Source organism: Oncorhynchus kisutch, linkage group LG8, assembly GCF_002021735.2.
Source record: "Oncorhynchus kisutch isolate 150728-3 linkage group LG8, Okis_V2, whole genome shotgun sequence".
NCBI classification, from domain to species: Eukaryota; Metazoa; Chordata; class Actinopteri; order Salmoniformes; family Salmonidae; genus Oncorhynchus; species Oncorhynchus kisutch.
The window spans coordinates 35,083,944-35,111,567 of record NC_034181.2 but is presented as its reverse complement, the minus strand read 5'-3'; the positions used below and the strand labels follow the sequence as shown (position 1 = coordinate 35,111,567).

The window sequence follows — 27,624 nt, the reverse complement described above, 5'->3', positions numbered from 1 at the left end:
GGTGACAATAAGGGATCATAACTTTCACCTGAACTCACCTGGTCAGTCTGTTGTGGAAAGTGCAGGTGTTCTTAATGTTTTGGATACTGAAATGACCAAACCTTGACCCTCCATCTCTCGTATACCGCCCCACACCAAAAGAAACTACCTCTCCTATACTTCCCTACCCCAAACACTATCGACCTCTGTTATACCCCACACCAGAAATAGACACACCAATTGAACTTCATAATACTGCAGACTGGAGAGGGTGGGTCTGAGCTGAAATGTAAAAGTAACATTTATCCCAATAATTACATCAAAGTGAGAAGCTCAACTCAGTACATTTTATTAAGAAGTTACAATTTCGGACACTGGCATTAAAACAATGTAATATACATATTTTATTTTTAAAAACAAAATGAGAGAAAATAAGAAACCCTCAAACTGACAAAAGTCATGGCAAAGTCAAACGCCATGGACACCATAGGGACAACGACTCCAAAGATCCAAGCACTTTCATTCACTTTCATTCCATTAGCATTCCAACATCGGTCTATGAACATGTGGTAGGTGGGACGTACAACAGAATAGCTAGTGCACAGGTCAGTGCTGTAGTGCATTAACTGACAAAGTGCGTAATGGAAGTAGTGGGACAGTGCAGCATGGCTAACATGGTCAGGGGCATGGCTAACATGGTCAGGGGCATGGCTAACATGGTCAGGGGCATGGCTAACATGGTCAGGGGCATGGCTAACATGGTCAGGGGCATGGCTAACATGGTCAGGGGCATGGCTAACATGGTCAGGGGCATGGCTAACATGGTCAGGGGCATGGCTAACATGGTCAGGGGCATGGCTAACATGGTCAGGGCCTAAGTCAGCTCTGCGCTCTAAAACAACAGGTGCAAATAGTAATGTACAGCAGAATAGGGGAAAATAACCACCCACACACCCTCATCTCAAAACCATATACTTTACTCACATTCCCCACTGGAGTAGTGGAAGCCATACTCCTACCATTCCACTATACATCCACATCGCTGCACTGACCATGTGCACAATGGGACCATAACAGTTGTGTGGATGAATCCATGATACCCAGACTGTATGATTGTACCACTGCTACTTGGTGTGTCCATTCAGTGTCTGAGCAAAGAGTGACGGAAAAGAAGCTGAGATTCTACATGCACATACATGTCAACAGTGATGTAGTGATAAAAGAATAGGTGGGTCAAATCTCTCTCTAAATGGGAGATGTTGCAGACATCCTGACAAAACAGAGCCCAGGGAGTGCACATTGAATGTATGGCTCATTGGTAACACATACAGTTAGACCATTTCCCTTGCAATCCTTACACACTCATCCATCACATTTTCCTTACACACTCATCAATCACATTTTCCTTACACTCATCCATCACTATTACACACAATCATTTGATCTTACACTGAAGAGGTAAGTGAAGGTAAAGGGAGGAAGAACAGGCTGATTTGTGTATGTGTGTGTGTAGGAGTATAATTGAGTCCTCCAATGTGATTAACCCTTTTCTTCCCCTTTTCCACCCCACATGCACTCTACACACACACATGGATGTTGTATTGTAGATATGTGTTAGTAGAGTAGTGGCCTGAAGGAACACAATGTGTGGTGAACAGTGTTATTATTTAACTGTATATAACTGCCTTGGCAGCAGCTAATGGGGATCCTTAAGAAATACAAACACCAGTAGAAACAGATATTCAGACATTATGATTGAAAAGACACTGAACACACAGCATTTTTCTTCACACATCAGTTAGAAGGGGCTGCATTAGGTCAACACAACAGATTCCCAGTCAGTTCAGCAGGGGAATGGGCTTGGGAGCCTCTGCTGTAGTGATACTTGCAATGCTCTCCGTACAAAACTAAACACTCGGACATGTTATGATTCATCTGTCAAATTAGCAACAATACAAATATAATATTTCATGATTAGATACCATATTTATTACTAACACATAATATACAGCCTGGCCAAACATGAGTTCAGCAGTATTTTGTTCTTTATGATCAATGACAAAAAATAAAATCAGAAATGTTATCCTATGTTGACTATAACCAACACCCCTTGACTGATAGATACACATAGAAATGTAACGTGTAGACGAACCTGAAAAATACATTTAAAAAAAGAAATACATTTATATCTTGTGGAGGTACTAGACTGTCCTCCAGCTTATTGAAGCACTTCCAGGTTAAGAGGCGTGTGGTCCCACAAGTTTAACCAGTCCTGAAATGCAACCTGACAGGAGAAAAAAGGTTTCCCCCCTTCCGTATTCTCCCGTCAGGTGAGAGGGTAAAGTGGCTCTATGCAAAGGAAATGGACAAACGGAGCCGAGCAGCCAGATATTTAACCTGGGTCCTTTCATCCATAAGACCGAGGTTGTCTGCAAAAAGGCACCATGCACATGTATGCGACCCGGGCAGGAAGAGAACAGATCAAATTAACAAACCGATGACAAATTACAATGTCAGCAGCAGCGTTTCCATCTTCTCAGGGTCAAAGGTTAAGGCTTCTGTCTCCAATTCTCCACCAGATTATTCAGTTAAGGCAACCTACACAGGGAGGATGCAAACGGAAACAAACCATGAGCATTTTAGGGTTATTTATTTGCAAAACAGACACACTTTAATATTATTAAATAATTCTGAAAATGTGGAAAAATGTCACGTCTATTGCATAGGGCACTAGAACGCTATGAAAGTAGGTAAGAATGATCCACCATGTGAGGAACATTTGTGAGAAGAGCTTACCTGCTCATTCACACTTAGCTGTCATTTTCATACTGACTCGAGCGCTTCTTAGACTTCAGTTCTCTCAGCCACTGTGGTGAGGCCTCCTCCCTAAGAAGACACACAGACAGACTAAAGTAGGCACAATCATTACAAATGGTACACACTTCTGGTCTGACTGACTATCTCAACAATCCCTGGTTTGGGTTATTAGATCCAGGCTGAACAGAGGGAAGAGACAGGGTCACCATCTTACCCATTTTCTTTCCCTCCAGAGGGGGGCAGCACACGGGACACCCGGGGCAGGAAGGGGGATTTAGGAGATCGTGACAGCTGAGATGGAGATGGGGCGGCTCCGTCTGTCTGATTGTCAGAGTCTCCTCTCTTCTTGAGCTGGGCCTGCCAAACAGAGGGAGAAACCAGCAAGAGAACATATCAAAGGCCAATTTTTCACAGCAGAATGAGTGACAACATTACATTACACTCCTGGTCAACTATTTGCCTTCCAGTCAACATCTGTTTCTCTTGGGGAGGCTCACCTTGAGAGCGGAGGGGTCCATCCCTGGAAAGAGGGCGACTCTCTGGGGCTGGGAGGAGGCAGCAGCAGAGCGGGGGTCTACTCCCCTCTCCTGCTCCTCAGAGTCTGAGTCCTCCTGCTTGGAAAACTCAATGTGGTCCTCTGTAGAGGACAACACACTCTCTGAGTATATCATTTCACAATCATAACGAATATGAGGTTACCATCTAAGAACATCTCCAGTCTAACTGGTCGACTCAATCCATTCTAAAAAGTGTGCAGGAGAAAGGTACTGGAAAGAGATAAACCTAAAATGTACTTTTTGGTACACCAGAAAGAGTAAAATCTACTACCCACTCAGACTTCTTACCAGCCACAGGGCTTGAAATGAACTTTTCTAGCCACTTGTCCTTTGGGCAAAACAGATATGGAACACCATTTTTACATAGTAGTATGATGCAAGAAACCACTTTACAAAATAAAACACATATTTTTTACCATAGAGAATCAAACAAAAATGTAGGCTACACTCTGCATATTCAAACCTGTCTCAAAATACAACACAGCCTCTTTAAGGCTCTCCTAGGAGGTGGTGAGCCACCCTTCATAGCCTATAAAATATTGAAACGTTACAATTACAACCAAATAGTTTTTATGTCTCTTAAAATAATTCCATTCAGGGCTCAAAATTAAGGGTGTCCTGTTGTCCCTTTGAGGATAAAAAAAGGTGTCTATGGTAGAGGTCTTCAAGGAAGCACCTGTATCAGAATACCCGAGACCCGGTCCGGATCCAGAATATCACGGGTCTGGGTCGGATCTGATTGTCACGGGTATGTATAATTTTAAATGACTTGTCTATTTACATGAAATGGTTCGGTCCTGACCCCAAACCAGGCGCGAACGGTACTTGCTAGCAGTGAATTGCGAGTGAGGAGTGCTGGTGGAGCATCATGTCTCAGCTTCCTAAAGAAAAATCTGGCTTCCAAAAAACGAAAAGAAAGAAAAGACCGGAGAGAGAAAAGAAAGGGAGACATTATGTCACCCAATGTTTCACAAAGGAAGGTGGGTGTAGTCCGTGAGAGGTGGAAATGAACCTGTTAGCTTAGTCCATAGTGAAATAGGCTAATTTTGCTCCCCTAGCATTAGTTACTTAATATCTTAATATCTTCTCAGACAATTCAGTGTTTACATTTCGCTCCTCTCTTAGTTGACATTTAATAAATGCAGGCAAACTTTTAGCAAGCTATTCATACTAAATCAGTTGTCCCTGTGTCGTGGAAGATTCAGAATTTGTTGGTAACATATGTAAGATGTTTTATATTCATCAAATGTGTGTAAGTTAATTCTCATCAGAATGGTATTTTTGTATAATACTGTGGCGAGGTTGCAGTTATCTGTTCTATGTCAAGACTAAGTTGCATGGGCCGCTGAGAGGGGAGAGGTCAAAGTATCATCATGTGTAAACATATCTTTTACTCCCTACCTTTCCCAGTGGAGAAAGGAGGGTGGCCGTGTCTGGAATCATTCTATGCTCCCTCTAATATTGTTTCTATCTTAACCTATAGCCTCATTCTCCTCTCCGTGAGTTTGTCCAGGAGTTTGTATTTTGAGTTGGTTGTATCTAAATGACAATTTGATATATGCCTGTTGATTTGGAGGATTGGTTTATGGTTCTGGGGTTTGGGAAAGGAGACAAAGCTGAACGATGAATTATGTCTATGCTGTCTGACTATGTGTGATCTGTGCTATAAAGGATTTTGCCATTGTGTGGGGACTCAACTTTTCATTAGAGATACTGAACTGTTGAAAGTCAAAATGCTAGAGCTTATATAATTAAAGATGGACTTTTATAACTAACTCTGACTTGTGTGTGGTTTGCTCCCATGATTTGGTAAATAGAGGAAATTTCCACAACACCTGTCCCTCCCCCTGCTTGGTGCCAGGCCCAACAGATACAGCTTCAGGCTCAGCAGCCTTGTCTCCCCATCCCCACCCCCCTGAACCAGCCCTTCTCCCAACTGTAGAAGGAGGTGAGCAGCATTGTGTTGAATGACATGTCAGTTGGCATAATTGCAGGTACTGCAATGCATTGAGGACAGGAATGTGATTCTCCAGTCAGGAAAAAGCTCAGTTGACACAGAGGCAGCCAATATCAGAGCCTTAAAGGAAGAGATGCCCGGCTCTTAGAGATGGATGGGAGTCTCTCCTGTCTGAGGCAACACTGACAAATGGATGTTGCAACTCAATTTAGCAAGGAACACAGCCGCCAGAGGAAAAGTAAGAGATTCCATGGAGACCTCTCAAGAGGAGACAGCTCAGGACAGTGCAGCAACGGTGTTTCAGAAGTGTTTTTGACTGTTTTCGACCACATCATAAGTGACTTGGACATTAGGTTCCAGAACACTGCAATAATTGTAGAATCATTTTCTGCTGTTCTGAAAGTCGGGCAGATTAGTGAGGATAAAGTCCCTTCTGTGTGCCAACCACTGATCATGAAGTATTCCAGAGATCTTACACCTGAGTTTCAACATGAAGTAAGACACCTGAACACTGTATATGCTGCCACTTTCCCCCCTAACTTGTCCCCTCTTGGTCTCCTGAATGCAATTTGTAAGATGCAGCTGCAAAGCATTTTTGGAGAAGTGTGAGTTGCTTTACATATATTTTACACACTGCCTGTGACTGTTTCTGATGGCGAGAGAGCTTTCAGTAAGCGAAAAGTGATTGAAAAAAAACTAAATTGAGCTCCACTATGTCCCAGGACAGCCTTTGCAGTCTTGCCATGCTGTTAAATGGCTGTTAAATGGCATGGCTATGGATATTGGATCACTACACACATGATGCCCACAGGCTGAAAACAAGACTGAGAACAAGATATATCTCAAAATAATGGCTGGATTGCCATAACATTTCTTGTGCACAATCAAGACCTCAAGTGGAAGAAACCTATTGATTTTGTGACCTCTTGACCTTTCCTTTTACAGCTGCTTATTTTCTAGTTGGTATGTATACTTAGTTCAAAAATCTGCTGCTGATTTTATTATTTTGTTTGTTATGTTAATTTATTTTAATTGAGGTTAATATATATTTATTTTAAGTTATTCATTAATGTTAAGAGAATTTTCTATTCAAGAACATTAACATTAAAATTATGTTTAGACTGTAAAAAGATGGCCTTTAGCACATTTCTTATAGAGGGTATCAGTCTTGCATCAAATAGTGAATTCCACAGAATGTTGAATGCACAGTGTTATATTTTCACAGCTCACTGTCAGTAAATATCGTACAGTAAATATTAGACTACAAGAGAGTTGCAAGCCTGCAAAGGTAGAGATATTTAGCTTTGAATGGGTCGATTGGGTTCTGGAGGTGTATGGTTACAGCAATTGCGCAGGGTTGTGGCCCATTGTGATATCTTTTCATGGGGCCCAAAAGCCATGGCGGCTCCCCTGTTTGTAACTGTAGAATGAGAAAGCACATGCACGGCAGCATTAGTTAGCCTAGCTAGAGCTAACGTTAGCTAGCTTAACTAGCTTCTTGTTCCGGTTTGATGCAGTCCAAGACAGGTACTCTGTAATCATATTTGATGATTAATAATCTAGCTGTGGCAGCTATTAGTCTACTACAGCGCGAGTTGGCTTGGTTGATTTTTATCTCTCGCCCTCCCTCCTCATGTCACTTGTTCACAGTATGGCCCCTCCCCCGCATGCTAGAGAGGCATCTCTCTCCCTCCTCTCGTGCTGTATCAGCTCCGGTTAATAAAGTAGCTTTAAAAAAAAAAGACTTTTCTACTGCTTCCCTCACTCGGATTGGACCCGGTCTGGGTCCGACCAGGTCTATACCTGGTCTATACCTGGAACGTGTCTAGTTGTCCTTGGGCACAGTTCTCGCTCTATATTATCTTTTTTTATTTATGCATATCGGGTCTGGGTGGGAAAGCCCCAGGTCCATTTCAGAACGGGTCCAAAGACTAGTCTCCGGGTTTAAAACAGACTCTGGGACAGTTTTGGAACGACAGACCCAAAATTCATACAACCACTGCCCATTAAAAAAGCTGATGCAACAGATCAGACCGTTTTAGCTTAAAAAGTTGTACGTCTTCATATTAAAAGCTCAAAAGTATGCACATAGCTGGAGGCTATGTCAAAATGTTATCAAATGCAATTAACGGGAAAACACCATTCTCAAAAGTGCAACGCATAAAAATGACCGTGCTTTGTAATGTTTCTAAAACAAGGACTGTATTAGTAAAAAGTCATATGTGATATTGCTCAATTTCTTTTCGTTGTTTGTGACCCGAGCCTTTGAACAGAAATTTCACCACGAGGCAAATGTTCAGCTGCCCCTTTAAGGGCAGCAGGTTACCGTGGTAACATGGCCACATAAGTGGTGTCACGCGTGTCTAAGATTTTGAATCTGACTAACAAACATCGAAGAACAAACAAAAATGGGAACAAAAATTTAAATAGCCAGAAAAACAGGCAGTGTGGCTGCGGAAGGTGGGATATAGCATTCACATTCCTTTGTGCGATTAGCAGATATGAAACCAACGTGGCTGGTAAAATAGACATTCCTACCCGCTAATACCAAAATCTACCCTCATTTGGTGGGTGGTGGGTGTTTATTTTATGCCCTGGAGATATGACAGAGTGTCTACATGAGAACAGAGTCCTAGCCTGACCTGTTGAGTCTCGGGAGCGCCAGTCCTCAGTGGGCGAGGTCTGTCCCTCAGGGTGTACAGACATAGCAGCAGTCTGACGAGCCACCCTGGAGGGGCGCGAACGTGGCCCCCGCATCTTACTCAGCTGCACCCTGGAGCGCAGAGCACTGGAGTCTAGCAGGATGGTGGAGGCCTGGAGAGAGGGAGAAACAGATAAACACACAGACACACGAGAAGCAAATCTGACTGTTCGCACTGATACGTCCTTTCAAAAGGTTGGTGTCAGTCTTACCTCAGGGAAGGGGAGTAGTTGCATCTCGGGCTGGACCGAGGGGGAGAAGCCATCTGGAGTGTCCAGGTCGCTGTGTGTGGCATGTTCCCCTGGTGTGTGGGGCGGAATGGGTTTCCTAGGCGACTGGCTGAGGTTGCTGTCTGAGGTGGGCGTGGCAGGAGTCAGGCTACAGGAAGGACAGACATGACTAGTACTTTAGGCTACCTTCCTTAAAGTCTTTATATGCAGCCAATGCCACTGAGAGAACAACGTGACAGTGTCTACTAGCTTGGTGTGGCTGAGTCATATTCTCCTGTCTGGGTTTACTGTAGGCAGGGGCATCAGATTTCATAGAGGATGTACTGGAAGACACAATGGATGACCAGGCAGACTCCTGCTCTTCTTGACCACAAGCTCCTCATTTCAGATTGAAGGTAGCAAACACTGCTGAGTCACAATACTGTACATGACCATACTATTTGGCGATTATTCCATCCAGAGAGTTGGATTCATATGACAATGACCCACTGCCTTTTAATAGTCACGTATATCGTATCTTATCTGAAACTCTTACAGTATCCATTCATTTCTACAAAACATTTTCCAGATTTTCAACCTGGGTGGAGTTTGTTGCTGTGATACCTTCTCCTGGCCACAGGAGGTCAGTGGTACGCCAGCCTGCTGAGCGAGACAGACTCAGGCTATTTTGAGAGCTGGAGTAAAGTAAAGCAGGTTTCAGTGAGCTACTGCTCCTTGACCACACAGTGTCAGGAGGCCTGGGATGATATTGTATCTGTACAGTTAGTACCTATAGATACCATAGTACCTGTTTATTTCAACATCAGTAACTGTGCCTGAGACTTGAAAGAGAAGCTTGTGGGTGTTATATGCAACAGCTGGTGCACAATCTCTAATGGTAAGGAAGTCTTGAGGTTTTGCTCACCGGAGTTAGTATACATTATGATATACTATTTACCAAGAGAGTTTGCATCCATCTTTTTCGTAGCTGTCTATTTACCACCACAAACAGACGCTGGCACTAAGACGGCACTCAACGAGCTGTACACCGCCATAAGCAAATAAGAAAATGAACATCCAGAGGCAGCGGTCCTAATGGCCGTTGACTTTAATGCTGGGAAACTGAAATCCGTGTTACATCATTTTTAACAGCTTGTCACCTGTGCAACTAGAGTCAATAAATAAAAAATAAAACAATTCTAGATCACCTTTAATCCACACACAGAAAAGCATCTTCCTCACCCTCCTTCTGGCAAATCTGACCATAATTCCCCCTGATTCCTGCTTACAAGCAAAAACAAAAAAGAAGGAAGTACCAGTAACGCGCTCAATATGGAAGTGGTCCAATGAAATGAATGCTAAACTACAGGACTGTTTTGCTAACAAAGACTGGAATATGTTCTGAGATTCATTTGATAACATTGAGGAGTTTACCACATCAGTCACCGGGTTTATTAGTAAGTGCATCACTGACGTTGTCCCCACAGTGATCGTAGGTTCCTAACCCCATCAGAAGCCATGGATTACAGGCAACATCTGCATCTGCACTGATCTAAAGGCCAGAGGTAAGATCGAATCCTACTATACCATTTCTGACACTTGTTGGACGTGGCAGGGCTTGCAAACTATCACGGATTACAAAGGGAAACCTAGCCGCGAGTTGCCCAGTGACATGAGCCTACCAGACAAGCTAAATTCCTTTTATTATCGCTTTGAGGAAAGCAAGACTGAACCATGCATGAGAGCTCCAGCTGTTCCGTATGACTTTGTGATCTAGCTCTCCGTAGCCAATGTGAGTAATACCTTTAAACAGGTTTACATTCACAAGGCCGCGGGGCCAGACGGATTACCAGGACACATAGTCAGAGCTTGCGCTGACCAGCTAGCTAGTTTTCAACCTCTCCCTGACCCAGTCTGTAATACCTACATGTTTCAAACAGACCACCATTGGTTACCTTCATGTTCTTGGGCACATGGACTATCTAAATTACTTTTGCCCCATAGCACTCACACCTGTAGCCATGAAATGCTTTGAAAAGCTGGTCATGGATCACATCAACACCATCATCCCAGACACCCTGGACCCACTCCAATTCACATATCGTCCCAACAGATCCACAGATGACGCAATCTCTATTGCAGTCCACACTGCCCTCTCCCACCTGGACAAGAGGAACACCTACATGAGAATGCTGTACATTGACTAAAGCTCAGTGTTCAATACCTTAGTGCCCTCCAAGCTCATCATTAAGCTCAGGACCCTAGAACTGAACACCTCCCTCTGCAACTGGATCCTGGACTTCCTGACGGGCCACACATTCAACACGCTGACCCTCAACAAGAGGCCCCCTCAGGGGTGCGTGCTTAGTCCCCTACTGTACTCCTTGTTCCACATGACTGCGTGGCCACGCACGACTTCAACACCATTATTATGTTTGCTGACAACAACTGTGGTTGGCCTGATCACGAGACAGCCTATAGGAGGGAAGAGGTCAGTGACCTGGTAGTGTCGTGCCAAGACAACAAACTCTTTCTCAACGTTAGCAAGACAAAGGAGCTGATTGTTGACTACAGGAAACAGAGGGCCGAGCACGCATCGACGGGACTGTAGTGGAGAAGGTCGAGAACTTCAAGTTTCTCTGTGTCCACGTCACTAAGCACCTATCATGAGCCACACACACTAACACAGTTGTGAAGAGGGCACGACAACGCCATCCTCCCCTCAGGAGCCTGAAAAGAATTGGCATGGGCCCTCAGATCCTCAAAGTTCTACAGCTGCAGCAATGAGAGCTTCTTGACTGGCTGCATCATCGCTTGGCATCTGAAGGCACTACAGACGGTAGAGCGTACTGCCCAGTACATCACTGGGGCTGAGCTCTCTGCCATCCAGGACCACTATACCAGGTGGTGTCAAACGAAGCCTCTAAAAATTGTCAAAGTCTCCAGCCACCGAAGTTATTGACTGTCCTTCTGCTACCGCACGGAAAGTGGTTCCGATGCAGCAGGTATGGAACCAACAGGACCCTGAACCGCTTTTATCCCCAAGCCATAAGACTGCTAAATAGTTAGTTAAATAGTTAACCAACAGTTAACCGGACTATCTACATTGAGCATTTTGCTCTTTTAACTCATTACATACACTGCTGCTACTGTTTTATCCATCCTGTTGCCTAGTCACTTTATCCCTACCTATATGTACATATCTACCTCATTAACCTCGTACCCCTGCACATCCACTCTGTACTGGTACCCCGTGTATATGGCCAAGTTATCATTACTCATTGTGTATTTATTCCTAGTGTTATTATTTTTCTATTTGCCTTTTTTTCTCTCTGCATTGTTAGGAAGGGGCCATAAGTCAGCATTTCACTGTTAGTCTATACCGGTTGTTTACGAAGCATGTGACAAATAAAATGTTATTTGATTTATGTTGAGATTACCATCATTAGCCATAATGGTAGGACAGCAGAGAATCAGTTCCTGGGGCTAACTATCCACTTTGCCCTATTTAGAAGGCTGGATATAACATGACTCAGTGACTTTGTCGAAAAGGTCAATGCTGCGCCGGCAGAACACATGATAGTATCGAATGGGTGCACTCTACTTATCGATCCAGGCAGTGTTAAATTTCAAGCTCAAACGAGTATTGTATATTTAGAGTGAGAAATGAATCGGCACAATTTGAGAGGCATTCAGAACCAGCGATGTCGGGATGTCCTGATACCAGGGTACAGCCTCAGGGGAAATTAGTAATCATATTGAGGAATGAGGATCTGCATATTAGTAACCAAAAACAGGAGCACACCATGTTTCACAAGTGTTGGCCCAGGCCACAGCAGCCATGTGTGTGTGTATTCACCTATCGTCAGTGCGCAGTCCCGTCTCCCAGGTCCCATACTGGCTGTCTGCCTCGCGGACCAGTGTGTCGATGTCACGCCCCTCTTCCTCACCATCCACACTCTGCTTCAACTGCTCCTGAAAGAGAGATGGACAGGGAGAAAATGACAAGTCAGTCAAAAAGGAGTAGAAGTGTATGTACCATTGGAATATCACTAGAAGGTCAGAGAAAACAGATTCCAAAATGACAGAACTGGATTAATCTCTGCTGGACTGAATAAAAATATCAAGGCTTCTTATTGGATCTTGGTTGAAGACCCACCCAGCCTACAGTAACAGACAATTGGCCAGCTGTGTCGGTGAGTGAGGTGCTGGTCCTGATAACCATGTATTGTGTGGCTATGGCCAGACCTACAGTGGGTGAGCAGGATAATGAGAGGTAATGGGATGAGCTCATAGCGACAGGGACAGAGACTGGTGAGCCACTGTGCGTTTGCTATCTACTGAACCGTGTCTCTTTTAATGAGGATGCTACAGAGGGCACACTGTCCTAATACCACTCACTCCTCCTGTGTATGCATTCAAGACTGTGAGCGCACGCACACATGCACAAGCAGAGAAATCTCACTGAACTTAGATGATCTCTATTGACTTCCATTGCATCGTCTTATACAGATGCACTGTTGCACCACAACACAATAGGCTGTCTAAAGAGAATGATGGAAGGAAATGTAATAGGTGTTTTGTTTCTTGTCACTGCACGGGAGTGAGAGCGAGGCTCAGAGTAAGAGGGAGAAATGGAGAGAAATAGCGAGCAAGAGAAACAGACCAACAGTACAGGATGTCATTCATCATCAATGCCTTGACTGACAGGAAGAAAGAAGGCCAGGGTGAACAGTGAGAAAATCCATCCATCTGAGAAAGCAGTGTACTTCCTCCTCTCCAGGTTTAACAGCACTAAATAGGAGTCCTCTCCACATCACAGCATAGGCTGGTTTTCAAATCCACACCGTGATCTCTCAGGGCCAAATCTGTCTTTAGCTGTTAAACAAGTATTAGAGTTCCAGTTCCAACCATGGGTTTGAACATGCTGGTCACATGACAATTAAATAGGCAGGTTAATCCAGATACATGCTGAGCCTTTCAAACAGACCAGGTTGGTCCAGGTTGGAGCTGGAGCCAACAATAGCAACAAAGTAGAGACCTTGTCATGTCTTGTCTGAGGCAGGAATTATTTATGTAAAAAAAAAAAAAAAAAAGTCACACTTCATAAAACCCCTTTATAATCTAATGAATTTCAGCCCTAAGGGTCTGTGAACACAGCTAATGCACAGGACTAAGCATGCACCATTCAATAAGAAACTCTCCTGTAATCTAAATTCTGTGAACACCTACCATATCCACAGTGTACGTGGATGAACACACCCAAACACACCCTCACTTAGTGTTTGCCACTCCCGAGGCTACCCTGTTACCTGTCAAGCAAACAATAGCAGCAAGACTGAGAGGGTTAAGAAATAGCATGGACTGGCTGACTACTAGTGCTGCTGAAAGCCCTTCAGTATTGACAATGTGAGGGTGTCGGCTCTGCTATCAACAATCTACTGGATACAGGGACAGAGCAGGCCTGCCAGGCACCTTATCTGGTAAATAGGTTTCTTTCTGGCTGTGATTTTGAATCGGAATGGTAGTGAAGCAGACTTTTCCTTAACATGAGCCCTTGCCCTTGCCCCCCCCCATCTGTGGACAGGAAGGGTGCGTCAAGGGAAACGACAGAACAATGAGCGGATGAATGGAAGGAGAGAAAGGGCTGACCACCAAAGGAGATTGTCAGTCAATCTGACATGTGGCTAAAGAATTTGCGGCACCTTGGAAAGTTAGACCAAACAGACACCACAGCTCTGAATAATAACAGCCTGCCACGATTACACCATCACAGACATCAACATGACCTTTCATCAATCATGTAAATGTAGGCTAGTTAATTATAACACCCACTCTCTTAATTTAATCCAAAATGACAACTTTGGGTTGATGTGCTGAAAATAGGATATAGCCCATTTTGTCCAGCAGACAAATTACAATTTTCACCTAAGCTCACATGACTATTTTGCTGACTGTGCTTTGGAACGAGCTACAAAAGGACATGAAATTGACTTTAAAGACTGGGTAGAAACTATGGTGGACAATGAAGTGGGGGGGCTTTCAATGCTTTGACCCCTAAATACACTAAACCTCTCCAAAGCATCTTGTCTGGTCAATGTGCAAATTCATGTTTTTAAACTGTAGTGTTTTATGTTGTAAATGTGCCTTTATATGAAACTTTATGTTCTGGTAATTTGGCCAGGACTCTAATAAATTTTTTAAAAAGATTTTTAATCTCAATGAGACCAACCTGGTAAAATAAAACTGAAGGCCTAGTGAGTTGGACATGTTATGAATCTAGTTCCTTAATGCAAACTGGAAAAGAACAGTTCATCTCTGTCACGTATAATGGCCATTCACAATTCTCTATGAATGAGGAAGTGCTGTGCAGCTCCAACACATTTAACATATGGTCATGCTGCCTGGAAGCAGACAACAGAGCAGGCCGGTTAGTTAGTGCAGGTACAATGAACCCAACACGAACACAACAGAACACACATCACACCAGCCCCACTCTCCTGCTCCAACCCCTCTGGGTAGGAATGCTGAACAGTTAACACACTCATCATTGACAGACGGGTCAATGACGACCCTCTGCAGCTATCCTAACATGACTACAGATCCCATGAGCACTAATCCCCCTGTCAACAACAGAGCAGCACTCCAGTCACATTTTACAGAGCTACCAAAACACTGACCTCTGATAGAGAACTGAAAAGGACATGTTTAGGGTATTTAGTTCGGTCATTATTACATAAGTGCAATGCTGAGAACAGAGCACAACAGAATGTTAGTAAAACCTGAATGACTTGGTTTAAGAACTTTTATAGGGATACTTTGGGATTTTGGCAAAGAGGCCCTTAATCTACTTCCCCAGAGTCAGATGAACTTGTGGATACCATTTTTATGTCTCTGTGTGCAGTTGAAAGAAGTTGCTAACAAGCGTTAGCGCAATTGCTAACAGGCGTTACCATGGACTTCCAGTCATTATGCTATCTGTAGCATTGGCTGGCAAAACGACCCCTAACTTACTTCATACATGACAAAGAGACACAAAAAATGGTAGCCACGAGTTCATCTGACTCTTTCTTTTCTAAAATCCCAAAGTATCCCTTTAAGACCAGGCCTGGCTGATACAGGCTGCAGGTTAGAGGACTGGGTCCAGATGGAGAGGTGGTGGGTTCAGGTCAGCTTGAGGGAGACCAGGGCCTATTAGAGGTATCTGGATGATCCACCAGCTGACTCTCCGGTACTGTACGGACAACTACACAGACTCCAGCTAAAAAGGACACACGTACCAGACCGAGAGAGTGAATCGGTAAAAGTCTGCCGTGTCTGTGGGGTTTCGTTTATGCGTTGCAACTGATTAGGATGTGAGGGTACAGGTGTGTGGACTTTCTGGGCATTAGATGCATAGAACCCACAAGCGCCATGCTCTACCAACTGGGCCAAACGGGCCCCAGCAGTACTGCAGCCCTTAATTGTGCAAATGCACCATCCATCCCAGCAGCCCCACCTCCACCCCCCCTGGTTCTTTCTCTCCACATCTCACTGGCCTCAGTGCTCTGACCATTCAGCACAACCTCTCCTCACAGGCAGCACACACTGATTCTCCTGTTCAGTGACACACAAACAAGCTAGGCCTAATCTGTAAAGCTTACATAAAATGCAATCAAACTGTATCACAACTTTTTTTATTTAAACTTTATTTAACTAGGCTTAAGAACAAATTCTTATTTACAATGACTGCCTAACCCGGACAAACCGTAAACCGGACAACACTGGGCCAATTGTGCGCCACCCTATGGGACTCCCAATCACGGCCGGTTGTGATACAGACTGGAATCGAACCAAAGTCTGTAGTGACGCCTCTAGCACTGCGATGCAGTGCCTTAGGGGGCTCCTGAGTGACAGCCGATCTGAACTTGAGCACCGTACCAAGTTCAAATCACATTTTTTATTTGTCACATGCGCCAAATACAACAGAAAATGTTGTAAATTATGAGAAATCAATGTATTTTGAAAGACGAGATGTTGAGGATTATAATAAATACCACTTTGATGTCATACAAGCAAGCCAAACCCCTGTGAGTCCAAATCTGCACTTTACATTCCCATATAATAAAACTCATGTCATATACAGTTAACGTTTATGATCTCTGATGTACAGTTACAAGATGACATGGCGTCATACCCTGAGTTGTTCAGAACAGGTTCAGAACAGAATGTGTTTCTATGTTTCTCTATTGTGTAGAAAATGAGCTGTGGACCACATCTGAATGCACTCATGACATTCTATGATCACCAAAATTACTATCTGCTTCTCTGAACTGCCCTGTGAAAGACTTACACTGTAAGATTGTATTTTATAACTTAGCCAGTCATGTTGGCAATAGAATAAACTTAGAAATGATGCCCACCTGACCCAAATGGTAATTCATAATGGTCAGTTTTTGGATTGCGTAAAAAAACAGTAATTGGCCGGGGATGCAGGGTTGTGTTCCAAATAAAACAACTACAAGTGTGTTCGCTCTAGTTCCTCAACGCAACAGCTAGGAGAGCTCTAAAAACACCTTTCTAGTTGAAGACTCTTCTTTGAGTCATCAAAGTACATGGAAGTGACTTAGGAACTGTGCACACTTTGGAGACAGCAGTTAGTCCTCTCAGTCAAACCCTTGTTATTATTTTGTTTTATGTTGCACCTACCCCATATTTTCCCAGAAAATATCATGTTACTGAATGTGTCCAGAGTATTTTCAGATTTCATTTTCAACAAACGAGGTGAAAAGTACATTAAATGTCAAATGCATAAAATCAACAGTGTAATGTTTGGAATCAGTCTCATATCAGGTGAACTATTGTCTAATAATTGCCCCATAATCTCAAAACTGTTCCCTTTCAATTGATACCATGTTTATGCATATGATTATCATATTTCTTCTGTAAGAAACATTTAAATTTAGCCCTATTCATATAGGCCAATTCTCACGAGTGTAAAGGGTAAAACCAAACCATAGTTTAGGAGTGAGGGTCGGGGAGAAACCCAACTCCAGCCCACAGTAAGCTATGACACTGCTGGAGTGGGAGCTATGGTGCAGACATACAGACTAAGGTTAGTGTTATGTCAAAGATGGTATCAGAGGAGGAGAGAGACAAGCAGTTGAGGCGCAGAGGGGGATGAGCACTGAGTAGCAAACAAAAGCAGAACATTCAGGAACTATCAGGATCAGAGAGAGAGATCACATGGCAACACAAATAGACAAAGACACAAAACACACAAATAGAGAAGGCCTTGACAAGTTTGAGGTGCTTGGAATGTGTAGTGACTGACGGGAGACCATTTGGTGGTGAGAGGGATTGATGGGGGGGGGGGGGGGGGGGGGTGTAAACAAAGTGTGTCTTACTGCGGTGGGGGTGTTGGGGGTGCTGCTCCCAGGACGCCTGCGTAGGGACAGGCGCTGCTGGCTGCGCAGAGAGAACCTGCGGAAAGAGTCCCGGCTGCGAGAGGCCAGAGAACGTAACGAGTTGGCCCTCTTGAAGCCACCAGGGCTGTCCTCGGCCCCCCTGCCCCCACGTTCCACCGCACTGGACACCACGCTGAGCGCCCCCTGCAGGGAGCGGCGTACATTCCCCATCCACCCAGACACCTGGGACTGGGCCACCGACAACTTGTCCCCCAAGTACTCCATCTCAGTTTAGATCAGATCACTAAAGGACCAACGTTGCAGAATGAAGTCTGGACAGAGCGCTCAGTCAGGCGGAGGTCCAGTAGCAGTCCAGTGTGTTAATATGGTCAAGGGAGAGTCCTTGAGCCAGATAGATGTCCAGGTTCAGAGCTGGTGTCCTGGATACTGCTGAGGTGCGTAGCTAGGTTAATGTTGCAGTAGCTGGGCTGGGCTGAAGAGATGGCACAGCCAGTCAGACGGCCTAGTGTCTCCAAAAACATGCAGCAATGCAGCACTTGGCTCCGGCTAAACTCGCAGTCCAGCGTCACTGTCCCTCGGTGCTTCTCAGTGAGCCTCTGTGCTGTCGAGTCCCACTGGTGCCGTCATGGCTCCATTTCAGTCCATCATCTGCAGCAATGGCCCTAGAATCTCGGGCTAAGGTGAATTCTATTTAAGCTGTCTGTTCTGTGAGATGCCTATTTCCATACACAGTTATACAGAAGGGCAAGACTATGTAGCAGGGAACCCAAAATGGTATATAAAAGCTGTTCTACAGTTCCCCAGCTGGTAGAGACTCCGGTCACAGCAGATCTACTACTGCACCGTCTGCAAACAGGTTCTTCCCAGCCACATACTGATGGTCACCCTCAGTAGCAACTACAAAATCTCACACACATACCCCTCATACGTCAAACTTGACAGCGGGATCCTGAAGCCGTCGCTCTGACACGTCCGGAATCACAGAGGAAGACAATCCATGAATCTACCTCTCCCATGGTATCCACGCTGCTGTCGTCTTCCTGGTGGAAAACTTTACAGGAAAACTACAGTCCAGAAGAGAACAGCTGGTGTCAGGCAGACTGAGGGAGAGCTGTACTCATTCCTATTCCCTCTGAGTACCCAACACACCAACAGCAGAGCCGTGGGTATAGAAGCACAACCAGGAAAGGAGATTGTGACGCTAATGTTGAATCCGTAGGAGACAAAACGAGACCAGCGCCCTCTGGTTCCTCTTCCCCTGCAGGTACGGGCAGGTGGAGAACAAATGCGTCAGTCTCTTGCTCCTAGTCCCCAGCGCTGCAGGATTCACGCTCAAGGAGAAACCTTTGCGAACTAAGTGAGGGAGGGGAGAGGAGGCAGAGAGGGAGGGAGGAGTGGAGAGAGGGAGGGAGGAGTGGAGAGAGGGAGGAGTGGAGAGGGGGAGGAGTGGAGAGGGGGAGGGCCCAGATTTGCAGTGCAGGAGGGTGATATATGTTCTGCAGTGCTCTGTTTCTCTTGCCTGTTTCTGCTTGCAGTACGAGAGAGAATTCTCACAGGCATAGTCAGCACTCGGCACAGGGCGGAAGGGGTGGGAAGACAGGAGGGATGGGGAACGTGTGTGTGATAGGAACTAAGAGTTCAAGTTCATGAGTGGATGTTTATGTTGTTTAGCCTATACCTTTAAATAGATAGAGAATGCATGCCTGAGAGAGAGTGAGAGTGAGAGAGAGAGGGGATGAGACAGGTGTGGCTGTGTGTGAGAGCTGAGACTGTGGCTGTCAGCCAGTCTGTCCGCAGCACAGTGAGCTCATGGTTAAAGAGAGGAATCATGACAGCGTGTCAGAGAGTTTGCCTAACAAATGGCTCCCTGACTCATGCAAACTGCATGTCAGATCAGAGTCTCTCCTTTCCCCTTTCAGAACTCCATCGTACCTACCAGAGTCATCTCTCTGAGTTAAGCCTTGGTATGTAAGATATACTCTGCAAGACAACCGTGGCACCTCAAACTGTGCCCACTGGTGGGCGTCTGGAGAATAGTTCTAAGGAACATTGATCTAAAGTCACCCTCCTTGAACCATTCTATAGCTAGAAAATCAGTTCTCTCCACAAAAAACATTGACTCAAGTTTCATCAACACCAACTGACTACGGAGAAAACGTTTTTACAGAAGTAACGAAAATGATAATTGTCCAGCAAAAAACATGACTCAAATATGAAATCACCCAGTTTTTTTAATGATGAAGTCACACTTGCACAACCAGCCACCGTGACAAAGCATATATAGGGCTAATATAACATGCTTTGTTCAGACATATAATAGCCAGTAGCCACACATTCCTAGCTATACGAAGGCCTCTTTTAGTCTGTCCTCTCCCTTGCTTCTAGTGATGGGGGATCAATACACTTACATATTGCAATTATTATTTTAATATTGATACTTGGACTCCAATTATCATAGTTTTTTTTGCTAGCTAGTCGACGCTACCTGTGCCAAAACGCTGTTATAGCTTGTTCTCCAGCATCTTTTTAAACAATGAGCCAACATGTTTTCACCATTTTTATTTCCATGACTGATAAACTCCCTTTCTCATGCTGTCTCTTGTCCCTCTGCTGCAGACATAGTGAGAAATATATTTGGAACATCAAATTTCAATGACAGAAAATAGCAGTATTAAATCGCAATACATATATCGGCACCTAAGTATCATGATAATATCGTATTGTGAGGTCGGTCCTTGGCAATTCATAGCCCTACTTGCTTCCTTGCTCTGATTAACGATCTCCCATCACTTACCCACAGCCAGTGTAGAAGCCTCAGACAGCAGGACAGCCTCATGTAGTACACCATGTCTCTGAGCCCGGCGACCATCTGTCTGTCTTTACCCCTCTTCACTTCCTCTGCCCTCTCTAACCATGGCATTAGTAATGATGTGATCATACCAGTGTGATCTCATGAGAGATAGACCCATAGTGCACTCTCATACCAGGCCTAACCTCCATACTGATACAGAAAAACACTAATCACAACAGCAAATCATTAACACGTGCTGATAGAAAAGCAATTTCCCATCTTTAATGAATCCCCTTGTTCCCCTAAACTGAAATGATATAAAACACCTACACCTTATGTCAGTAATTCAGTCTAGACCAGGTACTTCACACTGGCGTCTCCAGTTGCTCTACACAATTAAACACTAGAATCCCAGGGTTTCCATTGAGAAAATGTGGTCTCTGACATTTGACTGCCAACATTTGAATTGACTGGACATTTGAGAAATGTGCCAGACCCATGTACATTGATTGGGTGTATAACCTAATTAGGGCGTCCACCTACGGTGCTCAGAATGACAGAAATCAAATGTAAAGGTCTTCACAGAACATGCAAGTCGAGGATGCAACGATATGCGGTCCTTCTTACCGAATTCTGATGTGCACTTTGAAGATGTTAGAATAACTGTCCATATTTACTTTCCCTCCGCCAACAAGAGTAACAAACAGCTAAATCAGTAGCCAATGGCAATCTACTATCCCCCATAATAGAGAAATGTACCTATTCTATTGGTCAGCTTGTTAAGAAAGAAATACTCAATTCCAAACAGAATCTGGGACAGTTGTGGACGATGCCTCCCAAATTCATAGAACCAGTAGGCTACATTAAAAAGAAAATAATAATTAAAAAGCTAAATGAGCCAGATCGGAATGTTTAGCTTAAAATGTTCAAACTATTATTTCTTCACATTATAAGCGCAACAATCCACACAATATAATGCAATTAGCAAGAAAACACTGTTGTCAAAAGCACACCACATGCGAACGGTTTCATGTGACAGAGATGAAAATATCTGTTAGAAAGAAGGGAGATCTAATAGGCAATAACTAGCACGGGTTGCTTAGTAATATGACTAGGATTGTGCCTCTGGCTACTGAGCAACCAAAGAAAGCTTGTATAAAAAAATATATTTTGACTGGGCTACTTTAAAGCAAGGTAAGACATGCCTCATAATAGTAGTAAAACGTTCAGGTTTTAAACAATTAAGTGTGTTTTCAAAATGCATAATGCCTCCAGCTCATTGTAAAGTGCTGTGTAATGCGCTGATGAGGCCTGCCTTCCGTTGTCTATGTATTTGCTGTTTGAGATGCTGTAGCAGCAGTTCACGCTGTCTGACAGATTTTCCGCTTAAAGGCTCTGTATGTGTGTGATAAATAAGATACATAACGAATATACTGTACCCAATTTAATTCCACTAAATTATGCAAATGAACCTATAGACCAATAAGCATGACCAGTCGTATGCATTTACATCCGCTGATATTTCCATCAATAAAGAGGCTACAAATAATTATTTTGCAAATGGCATTTCTTTTAATAAAAAAAACATAATAAAAAAAACGGCCAAACGCCGGCTATTACCGGCTCAAGGAAACCCTGTGGTAATTGCACCACTCAGGCTCTCAACATATTGTATTACACAACAACCACAGACCAGCAGGTGGTGACAGAAACACACGCAAAAACTCATCATGGAGTAACACTGGGATGGCAGCTGTGCCTTATCAAATCAAAGTTGAATTTGTTCCCCCATTCATTTTCTTCTGATCTAATGAATATATTGGTATGCTTATAAACATTTCCCTTTCAGCCATTTACACTTGGGCTGATATAAACTTGTTTTGTTTCTGGATGGAATCCTTTGTAGCACAGGCTGATAAGTAGATAAGTGCTTAAAACCTCTACAGGACCAGTGTCCCCCCCAGCGGGATGGTTTAGCTAATGTAGGCTAGTGTGATTAGCATGAGGTTGTAAGTAACAAGAACATTTCCCAGAACACAGACATATCTGATATGGGCAGAAAGCTTGGATTAAAAATGATTGAACTACCCTGTCCAATTTACAGTAGCTATTACAGTGAAAGAATACCATGCTATTGTTTGAGGAGAGTGCACAGTTATGAACATGAAAATGTATTAATAAACCAAATTAGGCACATTTGGGCAGTCTTGATACAACATTTTGAACAGAAATGCAATGGTTTATTGAATCAGTCTAAAAATTTGTACATACACTGCTGCCATCTAGTGTCAAATCTAAATTGTCAAATCTAAGTCATATATTGGCCTTTCTCTTGCATAAAAAAAACATGTTTTTTCTTCTTTGTATTATCAGATGTAATGTGTCATTCTGCTACATTCATTTCACATTTCCACAAACTTCAAAGTGTTTCCCTTCAAATGGTATCAAGAATATCCATATCCTTGCTTCAGGTCCTGAGCTACAGGAAGTTAGAGTTGGGTATGTCATTTTAGGTGAAAATTGAGAAGAAAAAAAGGGTCACATGTGATCCTTTTAAAGATGCACTACGCAGAAGTCGCTCGACCATTTCCTGGTTGGTAAAATTCTAATAGTTTGCCTATTTTCAGTTTATGTGACAAAACAAGCAAGTAAAGTGTAGAGAATCATTGTACCATCTACACCGCTGTAAAATATATTTTCCATAACCAAAAATATTTTATTTTCAGCTATTTGAAGCTCGTGTACAAAACCGAAAGTTAAAGACGGAAAAACCCAACATAAAACGTGACGCATAGAAATAGCGCACATAGAACACATCTACCGCTTCTTAGACTTGCTTTCAATGAGAATGACAGACCTATAACTCACATTTTTATGTGAATTTTGTGGGTCACGCAAAAAGTTACATATTGTAGCTTTAAATAAAAGTAATATCAATACAGCCAATTTCACAGCAGAGCATTCCTTCAGCTATGCAAACAGGATGCTGTCAAAATGAGCAGTACATGCATGTATTAGCTAATGACAATCCTGAATTACAGACCTGAGAACATATCTGGCCTCAATTTCTCTGCTATGTGAGGTGAAAGAAGGTGGAGATGAGTGAGACCATGCCTTTCACATTACTCATCAACTCATTACTCCCAGTGCTCCACATAGCACTCAACTCTCCCAGTGAACTAACTGCATTCCTACTCCACCCTACTGTAACAAAACACACACACACACACAACCAACCAACAAACCCAGCAACTGAAGTTATATACAAGCTTATTTTTTTCCAAATAACTGGGGCCTTCTGTGAGAATCAGCTCGAAAGGAAACATTGATTAAACATAGAACCGAGGGGGCTCCAATCGCTACCATGTTGAAGCAGTGTAATATCACTGTAGCAGAAGCTCATTTCTGAAACTCATCCAGCTTTGAGTCAGAAATTTGGGGATTGTGTGTGTTTATACCCGTGTGCATGGAAACAGAGCATCATGACTCACCCAGCTCTGTCGGTCCCTCTCTCTATGTGCACTCCTGCTCCTCATCCTGGACAGGCTCCCCTCCACAGCACTCTCAGACGGGGCCGATCGACGGGACACACTGCGGGACCTCATCCGGTTCAGCTCCTAAGACACAGGGATAGTAGAATTAAATGGAATGTTTACACGAAAGCCCTTGTTCTGGTTATATTCACATAGGTAAAAAGGGAGATGGGTCTGCACACAAAGATTATTTTAGTGCATTAGGAGAACAACACACACCGATGTTTCGGCTTTTGCCTTCAGTGTGCAGGTTCAAATCTTAGAATCAGGAACAACTTTTCTAGGGAACACATGTGAGCACCGTTCAGGTGCTTCTAATCAGGGTAGTTAGCCATTTACCAATCAGGGATGGCTTCTCTGGTCTACATGTTACAATCACACAAAACACACAGAATTATAGGATATGGAAGTGGGCACGGAAGACAATTGAGAGTACACTACATGGCCAAAGGTATGTGGACACCTGCCCGTCGAACATCTCATTCCAAAATCATTAGCATTAATATGGAGCTGGTCCCCCTTTGCTGCTATAACAGCCTCTAGTCTGCTGGAAAGGCTTTCAACTATTTATTTGTTGGAACCTTGCTGAAGAGACTTGCTTCCATTCAGCCACAAGGTCAGGCACTGATGTTGGTAGATTAGGCCTGGCTTGCATTCGGAGTTCCAATTCATCACAAAGTTGTTCGATGGGGTTGAGGTCGGGGCTCTGCGCAGGCCAGTCAAGTTCTTCCACACCAATCCCGACAAACCATTAATGCATGGACTGCGCTAACCCTAACCCTAACCATGCTGAAACAGGAAAGGGCCTTACCCAAAGTGTTGCCACAGAATTGTCTAGAATGTCATTGTATGCCATGGCGTTGAGATTCCCCTTCACTGGAACTAAGGGGCCTATCCTGAACCATGAATAACAGCCCCAGACAATTATCTATCTTCCACCAAACTTTACAGTTGGCACTATGCATTGGGGCAGGTAGCATTGTCCAAGCATCCGCCAAACCCAGTTTCTTCCGTCGGACTGCCAGCGACTGAAGTGTGATTCATCACTCCAGAGAACAGGTTTCCACTGCTCCAGAGTCCAATGGCGGCGAGCTTTACACCACTTCAACAGACCTTGGCATTGCGTATGCCGAGCTTAAGCTTGTGTGCAGCTGCTCGGTCATGAAAACCCATTTCATGAAGCTCCCGCGGGAACAGTTATTGTGCTGATATTGCTTCCAGAGGTAGTTTGGAATTCGGCAGTATTGCAACCGAGGACAGATGATTTTTACGCGCTACACACTTCAGCACTCGCCGGACCTGTTCTGTGAGCTTGTGTGGCCTACCACTTTGCGGATGAGCCATTGTTGCTTCTAGATGTTTCCACTTCACAATAACAGGACTTACAGTTGACCAGGGCAGCTCTACCAGGGCAGAAATTTGACAAACTGACTTGAAGGAAAGGTGGCATCCTATAACGGTGCCATGTTGAAAGTCACACACACACTACATGGCCAAAAGTATCAGGAACCATTAAAGAATCAATTTATGAATCATGAACCATTAATGAACCATTAAAGAATCAACTTAATTGCCTTAGGTGTCCGCTTACTTGGGTATACCTTATAACAATTTACGAGACAGCTTGCCACAAAAGACACCAAGCTGTTCATAAATATGTGGGGCTAACTCATAAAGTACACCTAAGGTAATTGATTACTGAACGGTTCACGCCTGACACTCCCAACTGCCTTCTGCGCCCGCTCACATATCTTACAATTCTGTACTTTCTTTGTGATTGTAACATGTATCCAGGTCAGGGCTCTCCAACCCTGTTCCTGGAGAGCTACCGTACTGTAGATTGTCACTCCAACCCTGTTCCTGGAAAGCTACTGATTCCAATAATTAGCTGGTTGATAAGCTGAATCAGGTTAGTTACAACCGGGGTTCGAGCGAAAACCTACAGGAGGGTGGCTTTCCAGGAACAGAGTTTGAATGAAAACCTACAGGAGGGTAGCTTTCCAGGAACAAGGTTTGAATGAAAACCTACAGGAGGGTAGCTTTCCAGGAACAAGGTTCGAATGAAAACCTACAGGAGGGTAGCTTTCTAGGAACTGGGTTGGAGAGCCCTGAAACAGGTAGACGAGATTGGCAGATGACTAACCTGGTTAGAAGCTAAAGTTGTTCCTGATTGTAAGATTTTAAGCTACACTCAGAAGGCGAAAGCCAAAAGGTCTGAGTATGATATTCTCCTAATGCAGTAAAATAATACACATTTTAAAAAGGAGTAAGTAAGCAATGGTCCTTTTTTAATTGGCCATTATTACTGGTTGAATTCACTGAATGTTGTGCTCTGTAGATGCCATTCACTCACATAGCCTAGGTCTCTCTATAAGATACTTTTCTTACCTGGGAGCCCTGAGATCTCCTCTGTCCTCTGGCCTCTACCCTGTGCCCCTGGGGCCCTGAGTCCTGCGGGAACCAGGTCTGCTCCATGGGGGACCTAGGGCTGTGGGGCTCTCTCCTGGGGAAGGATGCTTCACTGGGCATACCAGACCAGCGTCTCTCTGGGACCAGAATGGGGGCCGTGGCCCTGTCCAACTGCCTGTGGAGGAGCTGCTCCAGGCTGGGTTTATTGGCAGGCTTCCTGGGTGGTTCTGGTCCAGCCATGGGCCTATCCACCGATTCCTCATTGAATCCTTGCCTTTGCTCCCACAGCTCCTGCTGAGAGGGGGCCCACACTGGGCTGGGTCGCCCCATTGCACCCACCCTACGGCTAACTTCCCTCTCTGGAGTGTGGGATCTCACCCCACTACCTGGGTCTGAGCCCTTGATGCCAGCAATAGGGAACACCTCTCTAGTGGGCGAGGGCTGCGTCTGGGTCTGGGAACTGAATGAGTCTATGTCCAGGATGCCAAGCCTGTAGTGGTCCTCTCCCCGGGGAGATGGATGCTTCCATCGGGCACCAGGGGAGTGGGGACTGCCTCTGGAGTGCAGGTCACCCAGAGACACAGAGTCTAGATCCAGCACTTTAGGTCTGAGAGGTAAGGAGTCCAGCACCCCCCTCTCCTGGTTCTCTCTCCTCTGTCTCTCCAGGATTCTCTGTCTCTCTGCCTCCTGTTGTCTAGCTACCTGTCTCATATTTTCCTGCTCCTCTTTCTCCATCTTCTCCCTCAGTCTCTGCTTTTGAAGCTGTTGTCTCGCTCTCTCATTCTGTTTCTCAAGCAGTTGTCTTCTCTCCAGCTCCTTTATTATCTCCAATTCTTCTACACTCTCCCGCTCCAGCTCCCTCTGTCTCTCCCGCTCCAGCTCCCTCTGTCTCTCCCGCTCCAGCTCCCTCTGTCTCTCCCGCTCCAGCTCCCTCTGTCTCTCCCGCTCCAGCTCCCTCTGTCTCTCCCGCTCCAGCTCCCTCTGTCTCTCCCGCTCCAGCTCCCTCTGTCTCTCCCGCTCCAGCTCCCTCTGTCTCTCCTGGTCTACCTCCTGTTGTATTGCTTGTTGTCCCATCTTCTCCTGCTCCTCTCTCTCCATCTTCTCTCTCAGTATCTGCTTTTCAAGCTCCAGAAGCTGTTGTCTCTCTCTCTCAGCCTGCTTCTGCCTTTCAAACCTAAACAGTTGCCTTGTCTCCATTTCTTTTATTTCCTCCAACTCTTCAACCATCTGTCTTTCCAACTTCTTCTGTCTCTCTAAGTCGAAC

General features: G+C 44.4%; 1 protein-coding gene across 1 annotated transcript; it reads right to left on the bottom strand.

Moving 5' to 3' along the window:
• Nucleotides 1–304: 304 nt before the first annotated feature.
• Nucleotides 305–27,304, bottom strand: LOC109894888 (uncharacterized protein KIAA1671). Its single transcript, XM_031830195.1, has 9 exons — nucleotides 26,340–27,304; nucleotides 23,910–24,035; nucleotides 12,080–12,195; nucleotides 8,224–8,389; nucleotides 7,953–8,124; nucleotides 3,294–3,433; nucleotides 3,011–3,153; nucleotides 2,776–2,865; nucleotides 305–2,577 (listed from the first exon to the last, which is right to left on the bottom strand). Exons 1-8 carry the CDS (start codon nucleotides 27,093–27,095, stop codon nucleotides 2,790–2,792), a joined length of 1,695 nt encoding a protein of 564 aa, XP_031686055.1. The 5' UTR covers nucleotides 27,096–27,304; the 3' UTR covers nucleotides 305–2,577; nucleotides 2,776–2,789.
• Nucleotides 27,305–27,624: the final 320 nt, after the last annotated feature.